Below are 14,863 nucleotides of genomic sequence, written 5' to 3'. Positions count from 1 at the left end.
CAGTCTTGAGGCAGCGGAACCTCCTGGGGAAAGCCTGAGCCAGGCTCAGCCCGAGCTGCACGTTAGGATCCTGATTCCCAGGCTGGGAAGAGTGAAAACCGAGTCTGGGGGTGAGATAAGCATGGCAGGACTTGTTTGCCCTGTGGATAATCTCACAGTGGGAAATCACTGCTCTAGACCAGTGCTCCTCAGATTTGAGGGATTATCAGAATTGCCCAAGGGCTTCCTAGGACACAGATTTCTTGGTTGCACCCCCAGAGCTTCTGACTCAGCAGGTCTGGGTGGTACCTTTCTCACAGGTGCCAGACATGTGATGCTACAGGTCCAGGACCACAGGATGAGAGAGAACCTGTGCTCTGGACACTGGGGCATTTTGCGTTGGGGAAAGGCAAAGCCACAGGGATCATTTAAAAACTAACTCAGGGGCCGGCCTGGTGGTGCAGCGGTTAAGTTCGCATGTTCCGCTTCGGCAGCCCAGCGTTCCCAAGTTTGGATCCGGGTGCGAACCTATGCACTACTTGTCAAGCCATGCTGTGGCAGGCGTCCCACATAAAATAGAAGAAGATAGGCACGGATATTAGCTCAGGGCCAGTCCTCCTCAGCAAAAAGAGGAGGATTAGTGGCAGATGTTAACTCAGGGCTAACCTTCCTCAAAAAAAACCCCAAAAAACTAACTCAAACTCAAACTCTCTAAAGCTTCCCACAGCCCTCTGGGCCTCCACACCTGGTCACACCTGCCCTTGCTGCTGTCTCACCTGGCTGCACAGGGAGCTTGCAGAGTGGGTGGAGAGAGCGAGCAGGGAGAGGCAGGGAACTGAATCCGGGAGAGGTCCCTGAACCTTGATGGGGCAGGAGTCCTATCCTTTTGTTGCTTTCTCTCCACCACTCAGCCTGTCACTGTGGACCCAGCCTCCATGTTGCTGCCTCCTCTTACCCCTCATTAATGTTTCCATTGCTCTCATTCGATTAATGGACTTCTCTGAGTGTATCCAGCAGACTTCATTCTACTCACTCAGTTCCCCACAGAGCACGGGGACAGCTGGCTGCAGGGGCTTCCATGGGGAGGAACAATCCAGATTTAGCAAGTGTCGTGGGGACACAGTCTCTAAGACGGTGTTTAGAGACATCGCCACCAGTAGAGGTTACTTTATGGGATGGGATTCTGGGAGACTGTGCGGAATATCTTCTATCGCCCTCCAGACCCAGTCCCACTCTCTTGGGCTTGACCTCTACTCTGGGAGCCAACCCGGCCAGCACTGCTATCTGAGTCACCAGCAGGAGGTGAGGACAGCGGGAGAGGTGAGGTCAGGATGTTTATGCCCTGGCACCTTCAGACCAAGTCACCCCTGGCTTCTGCTGATGGAAGGTTGGAGCTCTGTCCAGAGTGCTCCCTGACTTTGCATCTGGTGACGGCTCCGTCCCCTCCCCCTGCTCAAGGGGAGGCCACCCTGTGTCCTGCCTGTACCTTTGTAAGGATTCCCTTTATTAAACTCTTCTGAAATGACCTAACTGGAGTGTGCCATCTGTTTTCTGCTGGGACCCTGATTGCTACACTCACTTCATTTTCAGATGACATTTTTCCATGCTGTCTGCATTTCTTATAACAAGCCCCTGCTACTTTTATAGTGAAAGTAAACAGCAAAGATAAAGAACAAAGACAGGCAGCATTTAGCAAGCCCAGACCTGGCTCACTCTCGGCCCAGGTTTCAGTCCCCATGGGGACGCAGAGCTGATGCAGTTCCCTGCATCTGTGCAGAAACATACCCGGGGTGGGCGGGGTGGATTTTAGCTCAGTGAGTTAGGACGATGACACAAGGATTTACTGAGAACAAGAATGACTCAATTCCTACTCTGGAGTGAGAACATTGTAACCTTAGTCTGATTGATTCCATGGTCTATATCAAGCTTCGAGGCCACAGACCCAGGCTTTGGAGTTAGGCAGACCTGGGATTCAGTCCAGGCTTAGCCTGTATGGCCTCAGACAAGACACCTAACCTCTCTGTGCCCAACTTTATCATTGGCAGAATGTTAGCTTTGGGGAGAACTAAATGAGATCGTATATTTAAAATGTTTAGCATAATAAGCACCCAGTAAGTACTCAAAACATGGAGACAGTTCTCATTCTAATTGTTACAAATGCTGTTTCACGTGTAGAGCGATCAATGAGTACAGTAAGGTGGGTTATGATCTACTGGCTTCCACTTTCTTTTTCACAAGGCAAGTGTGGCAAGTCCCACCTGGGCTGCCCTCCTTGTCTTCAGCCCCTGTTCTGTCTACCCTCTGCTATGCAGCCCAAACTGCCTGAGGCCCAGCTCGCTCTACCTTGGGGTGGCAAAGCCCTCCTAACAAGGTCTTTGTCTCAGTTGGCAGAAAATTGGCAGTTTGGCATCTGCAACCATTCAAAGTTCACTTCATGCACCGAGGTGTTACCATCTGATGTTTGAGGAAGGAAGATCCCTCTAATGAGGTCCCCAGAATGCTGGCGGCCAGCCCAGGGGGTTGGTTTGCGACAAGCATCTTGCTATCGGTCACCCAAGGGCTTGGTGTCTGGCTCAGTGTGGCACTGGGGCTGTCTTAAACATCTGCTGATCAGAAAGAGTCTTTTCCTAAATGACATTCAGCCTGAGTCCCCTGTTGGTGCCATCCATGGGCACAGGGACACTTCTCCTATAACAGCACCCCGTCCTTGCTGTCCATCTAACCACTCTGCTCACGGTGAGAGGGCCCACCCATGCCTTTGTGAGTCAGTGCAATGATAACGGGGTCATCAGATGTGAAGGCAGAACAGTTGGCCTGAATAGCCTGAAAAACTGAAGCCACTTCCTCGCCCAACCCAGGTGGGCCAGGAGCAAATGCTTGCAAGGGAAGCTTTCCTGATGTCACTGGAGGGACAGCTGGTGCTCCGCAGACTGTGCTACACCCTTGTTTCTGACCATCCCTAGTTGCTTTCCCTTCAGCTCATCTACTGCTCAAGTCCCTGGGAATATGAAGGAGATCACGTGGGTAACATCCACGTTACAGGGCTCAGTTCACGGCCTCCACCACGCAGCCCCACCCAGAGGATGTGCATGGAACAAGAGAGTTGTCTATGGCACCCACACGCTTTACCGGGGAGCCCACAGCTCCCACCAGCCAATTTGATCTTCCAAATATAAATTAGTTGACACCCTTCTCCCCAAGTGAAATTCTCCCATGGTGTTTCTGTGCCTTTAGAAGAAAATCCAGACCCCTCTGCAGAGCTCCGTGCCCAAGGAGCTCTGCCTCTGGGGACCTTCCAGTGCTCAGCAAACCCACTCCTTCACCCATTCCTGTGATCCGGCCTCCCCAGTCACTTCTCTGTCCCCTGGTCCAGCCCCGTTTGCCCTCTCCTCAGGACATTTGCATGTCCCTTTTCTCCCTTTACCTGGAACCCTGTCCCCTTCATCTTCCCCTGGCAGCTGCCCTCTCTTTACCCTCAGCTAAGGAAAAGCCCTCAGGGAGGCCTCCCCCAGTCTCCACCTCAGCCCCTGCCCCTGCCCCCTGTCCAGTGGCCCCCACACTGCCTATCTCTATTTGACGTTTCCTTGATAATTGTTTTTCTGTCTGTCTGTGAATGTCAGTGTAGAAGGGCAGACAGCCACGTCTGTTTCCGTGTGTGTCACCTGGGACCTGGAACCATGTGGAGAACACAGAAGGTATTTAATAAGTATGTGAGGCCTGAATGGATGAATGATCTCCTGGGAGCCTTTCCAGTTTAGAGACTCCGGGTCCTGGATCCAGGACAGAGGGGCTGAAAGGAGTCCAGGCAGCCATCTCCCCTGTGGCCCTGCTGCACCACAGGGATGACGAGGCAGACACAGCCTAGCACGTCCTCCTGAAGCGTGCAGGCCCAGGGTGCCCTGCAGGAGATGGGCGTGTCCCAGTGTTGAGCGTTCCAAGCCCACATTCAGCTGTGGGGAGCACTGGGAGAGGCACGACACTGGGGGTCGTCTGGTGGGCCCCGGCCTGACACCAACCCGCGGGATCCTGGGCTTTGGAGCTCGGCGGCGTGCCCAGGCCACAGCTGGCCAGGCTCAGCTGAGCCTCCCCGGAGACAGAGAGCTGTATAAACAGGAAGTCCACTGCCCAGACACGGCTGTGCCTTCAATAAGTGCTAAATTCTCATAGGTCACTTTCTCCCAAACAGTTTCTCTATTGGTTTGAAGCCACAGCTCTGGTGCAGAAAACGAATTCCACACTTTCCTCCTTTCTGGGTCAATCACCACACAGGAGAGAGAAGGGGAGTGGAGAGGAAGAGAGAGGAGGAGAGGAGGGGAGAAGAAGAGAAGAGAGGAGAGGAGAGGAGAGGAGAATGGAGGAGAGGGCAGGAAAGAAGGGGAGAGGAGAGGGAATAGGAATACAAGAGAGAAGAAGGTTGAGAAAAGGAAGAAAATGAGAACGGGAAAGAGAAGGAGAGAGTGAGACACAGGAAGAGGCCAGGAGCATGCCGCATGATTATATAATTTGTCAAAAGCAAGCCACCTAAACAGAATGGAACTTTTGAAAGCTAGAGGTACTTGGAATGGACGAACCTATGCAGTTTGCAGGTTGGAGCTTCTGTGGACTCCCTCCTTGCAAAACACCCAAGTCAGAAACACTCTCCTTCAAGAACTGGGTCTCCTCAGAAATTCCATTTTCTAGCATGTGCTCTCCCCTCCAGGAAAGTGGCCAAACCCTGGTGGGGTCTCATATCCCTTGCCCCCAGGGAACCGACACTCGTTCCTCCTGGCACCCACAGTGGCCTCCCACTGCTCTCTAGCACGCTGAGCCCTCAGGACACAGAGGCCAGGGAGGGAGTTTCTGCCGCATTGAGGCTGGTCCTGCTGGGATTCACGGGGGTCCTGCTGACTGTTGAAGAGTAGAAAGAAACACTTTTTGGAGGTGAGACCACCCCACTAGAAGGCTGCTGCACGACCTTCAGGAAGGACTTTGCTGTTTTGAACCTCAGTTTCTTCCTCTGTAAAATGGGGAGAATGGTAGTATCAACCTCTGCAGGTTACTGACAGAGCTCAGAAGGAGCAGACAAGCGCAGGTTATCTGTAAATGGACTGTGCTGTGCCCACAGGGAAATCAGACAGCAGAGTTGCCTAGCGATGACAGGCGTGTACCTTATGTGGCACATCTGAGCGGGCCAGTGTGTAGGGTCACACACCCTGTGGCCCCAGGAAACCCTGTGTGCTCCCTGCACAGAGGGGAGGTCTGACAGACTTCACACCTGTTCCAAGCACCCAGAACAGTGTGGGATGGATCTCCCAAGTCTCCAAGATGAGTTTGTAGAACTTCATAAACGAGGCCTTACTGGGCACTTACTACGTCCCAGGCCCTGGGCTGCCTGCAGGGGCTGCCAAGATGGTAACAACAGCCACCGGTCACTAAGCAGTTGCTTTACACATCTACCTCTGCAATCCTCCCATAGCCTGCATGCTGGTGTACTCCCATTCCACATATGGATAACCTGGGGCTCAGTGAGGCTGAGTCAAGTCCAAAGGCCATTCAGTCCTTAGGGGGCAGAGCCCACTAGCATCTGCTGATTCCCAAGCCTTTGCTCATAACCACCATGTGAGGCTGCCTCAGAATAAGAATAGGACTTCTTGACTTTGAGGACCTTGGGGAGCAGGAACAAAACAGATGTGAAAACGAGTAACATGCTGTGCAATGAATGACAGTGGGGAAAGAATGCAGTGCCCGACCTGCACTCCCACCCATGTCGTGGAGCAGCCCCATGGGGTGGGGAGAATTGATCCTTGGGGGAGGAAGGTACAAGGAGTGAGGGAAGAAAAACCTGGAACATTTGGGGAGAGATAAGAATTTGAAGTGGCAGCTGTAGGGTTCATAAAATGTGGTGCCGGGGAAGCATGCCCACCTGGTGCACTGAAGGATCTCCCTCCACCTGGCCTCCGGGACCGCTGCAATGTCTCCACCTCAGTGTTGCGCAGCTGCCAACCAGTATAGTCAAGACTTCCTTGGTGTCTCCACTTGGACGCTGATAATAGGCAGAGCCAGCCACCATTATCCAGCACAGACGTGTGCCAGCACTTGTCTCAGCACCTTGCAGAGAGTAACGTTTTTCATTCTCCCAACAACCATAGGAAGGAGGTACCATTATTAGCTCCTTTCACAGATAAGGAAATGGAAGCTGTGATGGTTAATTTTATGTGTCAACTTGCCTAGACCACGGTGCCCAGTTGTTTGGTCAAACACTAATCTAGATGTTGCTGTGAGAGTATTTTTTTGGTGTAATTAACCCTTTAATCAGCAGACTGAGTAGAACAAGTGATCCTGTGTAATGTGAAGGGGTGTCATCTAATCAGTTGAAGGACTTAAGAGAAAAGAGTGAGGTCCCCTGAAGAGGAAGGCATTCTGCCTCCAGGCTGCCTTTGGACTCAAGAGTGCACATCAACTTCTGTGGGAATTTCCAGGCTGCTGACTTGTTTTGTAGATTTTGCTCTTGCCAGCCCCTACAATCTTGTGAGCCAATTCTTTTAAATATCTCTCTCTCTCTGCCTCTGTCTCTTTCTCTATATGTATTAATGTATATACATATGTAGAATACATATGCAGAATATATATATCCTATCAGTTCTGTTTCTCTAGAGACCATAATACAGAAGCACAGAGGAGAGGTTAATAAACTTGCCCAAGGTCACCCAGCTGAAAGGTTTGGGTTCTGAGATTTAAATCCAGGCAGTTTGGCCTCAAGCCACATTCAAGTCTTCGCTTTCCTTCCTCTCACACAGGGATGATGTCCCGCAAGCTGCTCACACTGGGCATGTCCAATTGCAACTCTTCACCCTGAACCTGATCTTCCTCTGTCCTCCACTCAGTATGGGCCCACTGGCCAGTTAGTCTCTGTCCAGAACCATGTGTCACTCAATCCTGCCTGCTCAGTCCCGCACGCAGCTCCCGCATTCTTCCCCTCTCCTCACGCACCTCCTAGTTGGAGATCTGCTGTTGAAGTGAAATAAATCAGCCCATCCTGGCTTAAGCAGTAGCAGGGAATGTGCTGACTTACAACAACTAGACCAGCACGGGTGGGTAGAGCTCCAGGAACAACTGGTTCCAGCGCTCTCTCTCCGTCTCTGTGCTCTGCTCACCTCATGATCTGCTACCACAGCAAGACCTTCTCCACGTGGGGTGGCATGTGACTCCTATCAACCTCAACTTCCCAGCATTCCAGCTTAGACACCCAAGAGGGGGATAACTCCAGGGAATTGTCTCATGGGCCCTACTTGGGTCTCTTGTTCATCGCGGGACAGACACTGTGCCAGGTGATGGAGACAATAAGACTGGCCACACTGGGATCGTGTGCTCAGCCCTGGATGGTGGGAGTGGTTGACACCCGGAATGACAGTGTCCTGGAGACCATATGAATGAAGGAGGAAGAGCTGCCCAGAGGAAAGGTGGAGGTTCTGTTAGCAGAAGAGAGTGGATGCTGGTCAGGACACACTGGTAAATTTCTCCCCTTAGGAACAGCCTCCTTGGGGAAGGGTTAGATGCCTTTTGCAGGTCCCTGGGACCCCCCATGCCAATCTGTTGCATGGCACTTAACTAACACATTGTGCATATTATCTGTTTTCTCTAGATTTTGAGCTTCCCGAGGGTAGGAATTCTGACTCTTATCTCTGAATCTTCAGGACTGTAGTTCAGTAAATGTTTGTTAAAGTAAAATGAACTTTATTTTATGAGGAACCTTTACAATATTCTGAGCAGAGGAATAGCACAGTCTGATTTGTGCTTGAGATAAGAATGAGGGGGCTGGATTGGAGGGAATGCAAATTAAAGTAGAAGACAAATTTAGGGGCTATAAGAGACTACGGCATAAAAATGATGACGCATGAGCTGCGGTAGGATGGAGACATGTAAAATACCGATATCTCAATGTGTCAGGCCAATGGACTATCCAATGGACAAGCTTCATTGAGTGCTTGGGTCACCATTGACAGGTGAATCATTATACTGTGTCACTGTGTCTCTATCTGTCTTGGCATCATTCTGCATCCCACCCCCAACCCAGCAAAGCAATCACCTCTTGGATTTGGGGTCCATTGAAAGGGAGGTAGTTGGACTGTCTAGGGAATTGTCTAAGATGTCCAAGTGTGAGAGGGTTGGAGGGGGTGCAGACTGGTCTCAGACATGGGAGGAATGTTGTTTGGTTAAGCAATCTGCTCTATGGACATGGTGACAGATCAATTAGTACAGAAGAGCTTATAATAAAAGGCAGCCACCTTTGCTGCAGAGGCCATGCACAGGCCCGCTCCTTGAGGTAGCCTCTTCCTGTCATTTTAGTTTCTACTTCAAATGTGTTTATTTCTTGTTTAATCAACTTTATACAAAAACTACTTGTCTCCAAGATTCATCTCACGCCACTAACCCACTTCTGCCAGTGTTGGGGGATTAAGTTGTTAATTTTAGTTCTTCTGACATTATATTTGTAGTTTGAAAAATGAACAAAAAATCCGTACATAAATCTTGGGTTCACTCACCTTTATTCATGGTCTCAACTTATCTCTCTGTAAAAGGACATTCACATCCTCACCTTTCTCTTCCTTACTCTACCTTCTATCAGCTACGGTTTCTGCCTCCATATTTTACAAGGCTGTAAATAGTTACTTGTACACAGCTGCACCCGTCTTTAGTGTTTTGTCAGAGGTTGATTCCAAAACTGAACAATAACAAAATACATTTAAATTATTATGAACATAATGTAAATATTTTCACACCAGATAGTGGGCTGGGTTTACATTAGCTTCTCTCCAGGTCCAGTGTCACCCAAATGAGAATCAAGTGTTCTTATTTTTTCTTCTTCAACAGTATTAGTTACTTCATGAGCACATTTTGGTTTATTTTAATTTTGGACTGCTACTTTTTTTGTACATGGTTTTCTTTCCCTTGGAGTTGCTAATTCTTTTTTTATTTTTATTTATTTATTTTTGGTTGTTGTTACTGAAGACAGATTCAGGTGTTTCTATCGTGGTCTCACATTTTCTCATCCTGTCTTCTCATCCTGTCAAGTAATAGATTTGTATTTCTTGAAAACACCTAGTTTCCCTGACATTTCCTTTCTAAAGTACTTGGTATTGCTGCTCCAATTTGGGATGGCTGATCTTAAGGCCTTCTTGATGTTTTCATTTTAGAATTTCCCTTCTGCATTGGATCTATTGTTTTATGAATTCCATTTTTTTTTCTTTCTTGGCATTCTCCTTGTTTTACTGGAGCACATCCTTACATAGCTTCCTAAAAAAAGGAGTAAATGGAAAATAAACTTTTTGAGTCTTGATTTTAGGAAACAGCTTTATTCTACAGACATTGGATTGACATTTTGGCTGGGTATAAAAGATTATACCAGTCTGATTATGCTTCACTTGTAAATTCGTTTTCTTTGTTTGTCTCTGGAATCTTTAAAGTTCAGTTTTGGATTCTCATAATTCTGAACTGTGACCGAGTTGTGTCTAGATATGCTTTTTTTCACTTATTGGGCTGGACTCCTGTTGGATCCTCAATGTAAAGACTCAGGATCTTTTCCAGCTTTGGGGAAATTCCTTCTTTTTTAAAATTCTGTTCCCTCTGTTTTTAATTTTTCTCTCTTTCTAATATTTGATATTGAAATTTTGGCTTGATGCTTGATATTCTGTGTATTTTCTCTCAGGATTTTATTCTGTTTGCCAGGTAAGTCTATATTCTTGGAGATTTTCTTGACTCTATATTCCAGGCCTTCATCTTTTTTTTTGCTCTTTTATTTTAGTGATTATATTTTTTAAAATTTGAAGACTATTTCTCATTATCTGAATGTGTCTTTTTCAAATTACTTGCACTTTTTGTGTGTGGCTGTAATATAGTCTCAAATCTCTCTGACTCTGCTAACTGAAGAAGATGTTTGTTCCTTTTAAAATTCTGTTTCCAGAATGTTCCCTATTTCCTTCAGGGTTCAATTTTACCTTTTGTCTTTCTGTTGTTGTTTATTCTCTGACTTTTCATCTTTATGTCCTGGGCTTCCTCACTCTTCTGACCATTTCTCCTTGCCCGTGCTGTGGTCTGGACATCGGATTCCATACTCATTTGTTATGGACTGGATGTTTGTGTTCCCCCAAATTCCTATGTGGGAGCTCTTACTCCCAGTGTGACTGTATTTGGAGATGGTCCTGTAAGGAAGTAATTAAGGTTAAATGAGGTTACAAGGGTGAGGCCCTGACCCAATATGATTACTGTCATTAAAGAAGAGTCACCAGAGAGCTTCCTCTCCATTTGCACATCCAAGAAAAGACCATGTGGGGACACAGTGAGAAGGCAGCAACCTAAGAGGAAAGCCCTCAGCAGACACCAACCCTGCTGGACCTTGATCTTGGATTCCCCAGACTCTAGAATTGTGAGAAAATAAATCTCTATTGTTTAAGCTGCCCAGTCTGTGTATTTTGTTATATAGCCCTAGCAGACTAAGACACTATTTATTCATTCCACAAACAGTACCTGAGGCCTGTTCTAGACACTGAGGATACAGCAGTGAACAAAGCAGACAAAGACCAGGTGGGTGTCATGAGGCACAGAGTTGCATAGAAAGGGCAGAGAGGAAACAGTACATCTACGATAGGATGTCAGGAAGGGATAAGTGCTAGTGGCAACATTAAATGGAGGCCAGACGGTGAATGTCTGCTCAATTCTCTGTGTTGTACTTGAAGTCCTTCTGGGTTTCTGGGGCCAATGGAGCCCTTTGTCATCTTGGCCATGGTGTTCTTGATTGGGAGAGGGCACAAACCAGACAAGTTGGCTTGAGAGGAGCCAGGGGACTGCCGCTATGGCTGAGCTTGTGGGGGGAGGCCATCAGCACAGCCCCTGGGTCAGCCCTACCCATGGCTCTTAGAGGACCGTTCAGTGAGGGAACAGAGGTCAGGACTATGACCATAGCAGGAGAGCACTGAGGCTAACTAATTCTGGGTGTCTTGTCTCCCCGATAAGGGAGATGTGGACCAGAAATAAATTTATTTAAAATAAGTAAAGGAAAGGGATGCTTTTTCTACTGCAATCTGACACATAGATTCATAGCTGGTGTTTACACCTGCTTCTCTCTGAAAGAAGTGAGTGTTGCCAAACCAAACCTCCCCTTTCCACATCAGGAAGACTGGTTAACTTGCCATGGGTCAGGCAAATAGCCCAGAGGCTTCTTCCTTGCGTGAGCTGAGGCTGGCATCCACCCAGCAGTGCTGCAGAGCCCCTCAGGTGGGGCGTCCAGGTGGTTGGGGGGTGGCCGCCTGGCCAGGCTTCCCGGGGAGACCACAGGACCCTTCCTACACTCAGGCTCAGAGGCCATGGGGCCCATGTCTCAGGTCTGTGACTCTCTCCCTCTGACAGATCCTTCTCCCCAGGGAGCAGAGCTCCCAGGATGTCCAGGTGATGTCCCAGGTCCTGACAGCACACCTGAAATCACCAGCTATTGGAGGAGGGCAATAGTGGTCTCAAGGCTACATTTCCAGGGCTGTCTCAAAGTCTAGAATGAGTCAGAGGTTTGCAGAGGCTGAGGATTCCGTAAGAAGGGAATTAGAAAGAGGCCCAGGGCGTGAGGCCATGACGTTTGTCAAGTCATCTCCAGCACCCCCTTGTGAATTTAGAACATCTGCTTTAAAATGACTGACTCTCTGGAGTATGAGCTTTCTTCATGGGCTCCCTGCGATGCTCGCATACTGCTTCCGGAAAGCCCTGACCGCTTCAGTCCTTCCTGGAGGCCTCGGAACTTGGGCAGGTGAGGCTTTGGTCCTTGGCTCTGCCCAGGGTCCTGGGTGCCTGTGAAGAGCTCTTTGAGTATCTGCAGGGAGTATTGCTGTCTTCGGATCTCCCAGCATCCACCCCCTTCCTAAAAGCACAGAGACTCCCTTTTGCAGAATCTTCTCTCCCCGACCTGATCCTACCCACTGAGTCTTTGCTTGTGGAGTATGAGGGAGAGGGGGCTGAGAATTGAGGATCAGCTTCCCCAGCTGGGCCGAGGGATGCCCTGTGGGAGATGTGACCCTCGAATGCAGAGAGGCAAAGACAGAAAACGGAGTGGGACGGTGTTCCTTCTGGTGCTGGTGTCTGAAAGGGACAGCTGGGGGCTCCTGAACCCCCAAGGCAACCCAGGTCCTTGTCCCGCCCTTTTTCTTATTCTGAGTCTGATTCTCTACCATTCTTTCCATCTGGAGTCTAACGTGTTCCCCTTCGGTGAATATCCCTGCAGCCTGAGCGGGATGGGAAGGCGGTGGGAATGGAGGAGACACCCTTCTAGTTGCTGAGTCCTGTATGACTTCGATCAGGGATGCTAACAGAAACTTCTAAGTCAGCCAATGTATAGACCTGGGAATACCTTCATTTAAACATATAGGTGTGTTTTGTTTAAAAATTAAGAAATATAATTAAATAAAATAATTAGGAAAATTACTTTGGTGGCTGCTGAGTAGGGAAACATGGGTGGGCCATGGTGAGATGGGTAGGTAGGGCTGCTGAGACAGAGTGTTTGCAGAGGAGACCCTCCCAGCAGGTCCTGCTCCGTCCACTGGAGTGACTGAGCCATGGGTCGTGGAGAGCACGAGGTAGAGAGCTGAGCCCTCAGGGAGCTCCTCGTGAAGCTGCAGAAAAGAATAAAGGGGTCTAGTTCCACCGCTGACGGCTCTCTCCAGCCCTCTTCTTCCTCTTCTTTATACTCTCCCCCTTGCAAACTCATCCATTCCAATTGTTCTGTGTAAATATCTCCCCCAAATCCTCATGCAGTCCCTATTTCACTTCCAAAATTCAGTCTCACGTTCTCTATTACCACCTCCAACTCATGCCCAGTTGACACCCCAGACCTACTAAAATCTAGCCTTTGAGCATCAAGTGACATGCAGGGATGGGGGGAATACAGCAAAAATAAGAATAGGAGGAAAATTGCTTTCTGCAGTATTCCCCATCTGCCCACACATCACTTTCTCTGCATGCAGTAGGTGCTCGAGCACTGTTCACCAAGTGAATGAATTGGTGAAGGACGCCACATCCACCCACCTGGAAATCACTCAGTGGTGAAACCCAGCGAGCCCCACCCCTGCCATCCTCCCTGTTGTGTCTCTGCTGCCCTGACTCGGGTCCTCCCTGTCTCTGAATTACACTCTGTGATAGGAAATTTATTTCTTGTCCTCTCTCTTCAGCTTTTCCCCATTCCAGTCCACTTTGCTGGTTAAACCTTTCTCAAGCCAAGGTTTAATATTATTTGACAAGTAAACACATGTCCTACTGTGTGCCTGGCCCTGTGCTAAGGGCCCAGCGTACATCAGCTCACTTGCTCTTCAAAGTCACCACCTGAGGCAGTTACTCTTATCCCTCCACCCCTACCTGTCACCCTCAGCCTATAAGAAAAAAATTGAGTTCAGAGGCAGCACCGCTCGCCAGGGCCAGTGGTAGACATGGAGCAGGAAGCGAATGCTGAGTCCACAGCTGATTACAGCATTGTTCTCCCAGGATCTCACCCAAAAGTTATTAACTGCTCCCTAAGCAGAGAACACAATAATAGGTCCTTCAGTATGACATTCCAGGACCTTTCCAGTCTGTGCCCAGCCCCCTGTCCACGTGGATCTCCCCGTTGGCTTCCAGTTTGGCTCCTCCAAGCTCCTTCCCCAAACGCTCACCTTAGCTCTTCCTTCTACTTGAAGGGTTGTTTCTTGACGTGTTCAAATCCTACCCATTGTTGAGGGCCAAGGTCATATAATACTTGAAACTTCTTTTGGAAAACATTTCTGTGTGGCTTCACTGTGTACCCAGTATTTAGCACTCTTGTGCTGACTGGAGCCTCCTGGAGAAGTATGTCTGAGCAGCACCACCGTGCCTCTCCCAGCCCTCAGGGCAGAGAGGAATATCCACCCTCTCAAGATCAAACTGCAGGCCTCCTGGCTATTCCTGCTGCCTTCTCCCAGAGGAGCAACTAACAGGGCAGTTACCCCTCAGAGCCACTGCAAACCTTCCTTACAGAGATGTGGTCTCCAGTGAGGAGAACTTCATCTCACCAGCCTGTGTCCAAGGAGGTCAGTATGTCTAAACCCTTTCATAAGAATTCCAGAGATGGGCCAGCCCTGGTGGCCTAGCGGTTAAGTTCAGCACGCTCTGCTTTGGCAGCCTGGGTTTGGTTTCCAGGCACGGATCTACACCCCTTGTCTGTTAGTGGCTGTGCTGTGGTGGTGGCTTACATACAAAAGAAAAAAGAGGAAGATTGGCAACAGATGTTAGCTCAGGGCATTCTTCTTCAGCAAAGAAAAAAAAAGAATTCCAGAGAGAAATAAATAATTGATCTTCAAATATGCACTATGACTTTATTCCCAGTTAAGCAATTTTGGTACTTTAAAACTTTGGATTAATTATTCCAGGTCACTAAATTAATCATGAGCTTCAACATTCAACACAGTAACTAAGAGTTCACAGGCAGGTTCCTGCCATCTCCTTTAAGTCCTTGAAATTCAAATTCTCATTTTCCCCCAGTTTATTGAAATTCAAAAGCATGTCCTATGTTGTCAGGTTCCAGGTGACCCACTTTTTAGGTGGAACGAGTGGTTGGTATGAACCTGACTATAAAAACAGATTGATTAGTTTTCAAAAGTGTGGGACATCTATGTTTTTAACCTTTGAGAGTGTCCTCATCCTCCAAAAAAGCCTCTGGATTCTTCCCCAAAAGACTTAACAATGTACAGGGAATTCTGAGGAATCTGTTAGTTTGATGCTTCTAAGCCCTACCTTGGAGGAAAATACGGAAGGCTAAATGCAAGGAAAAGTTATACCCTGAAGCTACACTAGTAATGGATAAGTGAGAGATGGTAGGTCTGATTGAGAAGCTAGGTCTGGGTGGCTCCCAAGCTTGGGT

At 48.5% G+C, this 14,863-nt stretch overlaps 1 protein-coding gene across 1 annotated transcript in view; it reads left to right on the top strand.

Moving 5' to 3' along the window:
- The window catches only part of CXCL12 (C-X-C motif chemokine ligand 12), a 28,992-nt gene extending 27,488 nt beyond the window's left edge, over positions 1–1,504 (top strand). The window contains exon 4 of the mRNA XM_046652318.1: positions 1,201–1,504. Coding sequence (XP_046508274.1) covers positions 1,201–1,267 — 67 coding nt within the window. The 3' untranslated portion in view covers positions 1,268–1,504. The remainder of the gene's footprint in view (positions 1–1,200) is intronic.
- The last annotated feature ends 13,359 nt before the right edge of the window (positions 1,505–14,863 follow it).

The sequence above is a fragment of the Equus quagga genome, chromosome 2, assembly GCF_021613505.1.
Source record: "Equus quagga isolate Etosha38 chromosome 2, UCLA_HA_Equagga_1.0, whole genome shotgun sequence".
Taxonomy (NCBI): domain Eukaryota; kingdom Metazoa; phylum Chordata; class Mammalia; order Perissodactyla; family Equidae; genus Equus; species Equus quagga.
Note: the sequence above shows the minus strand (reverse complement) of the source record. Positions and strands in the feature narration are given on the sequence as shown.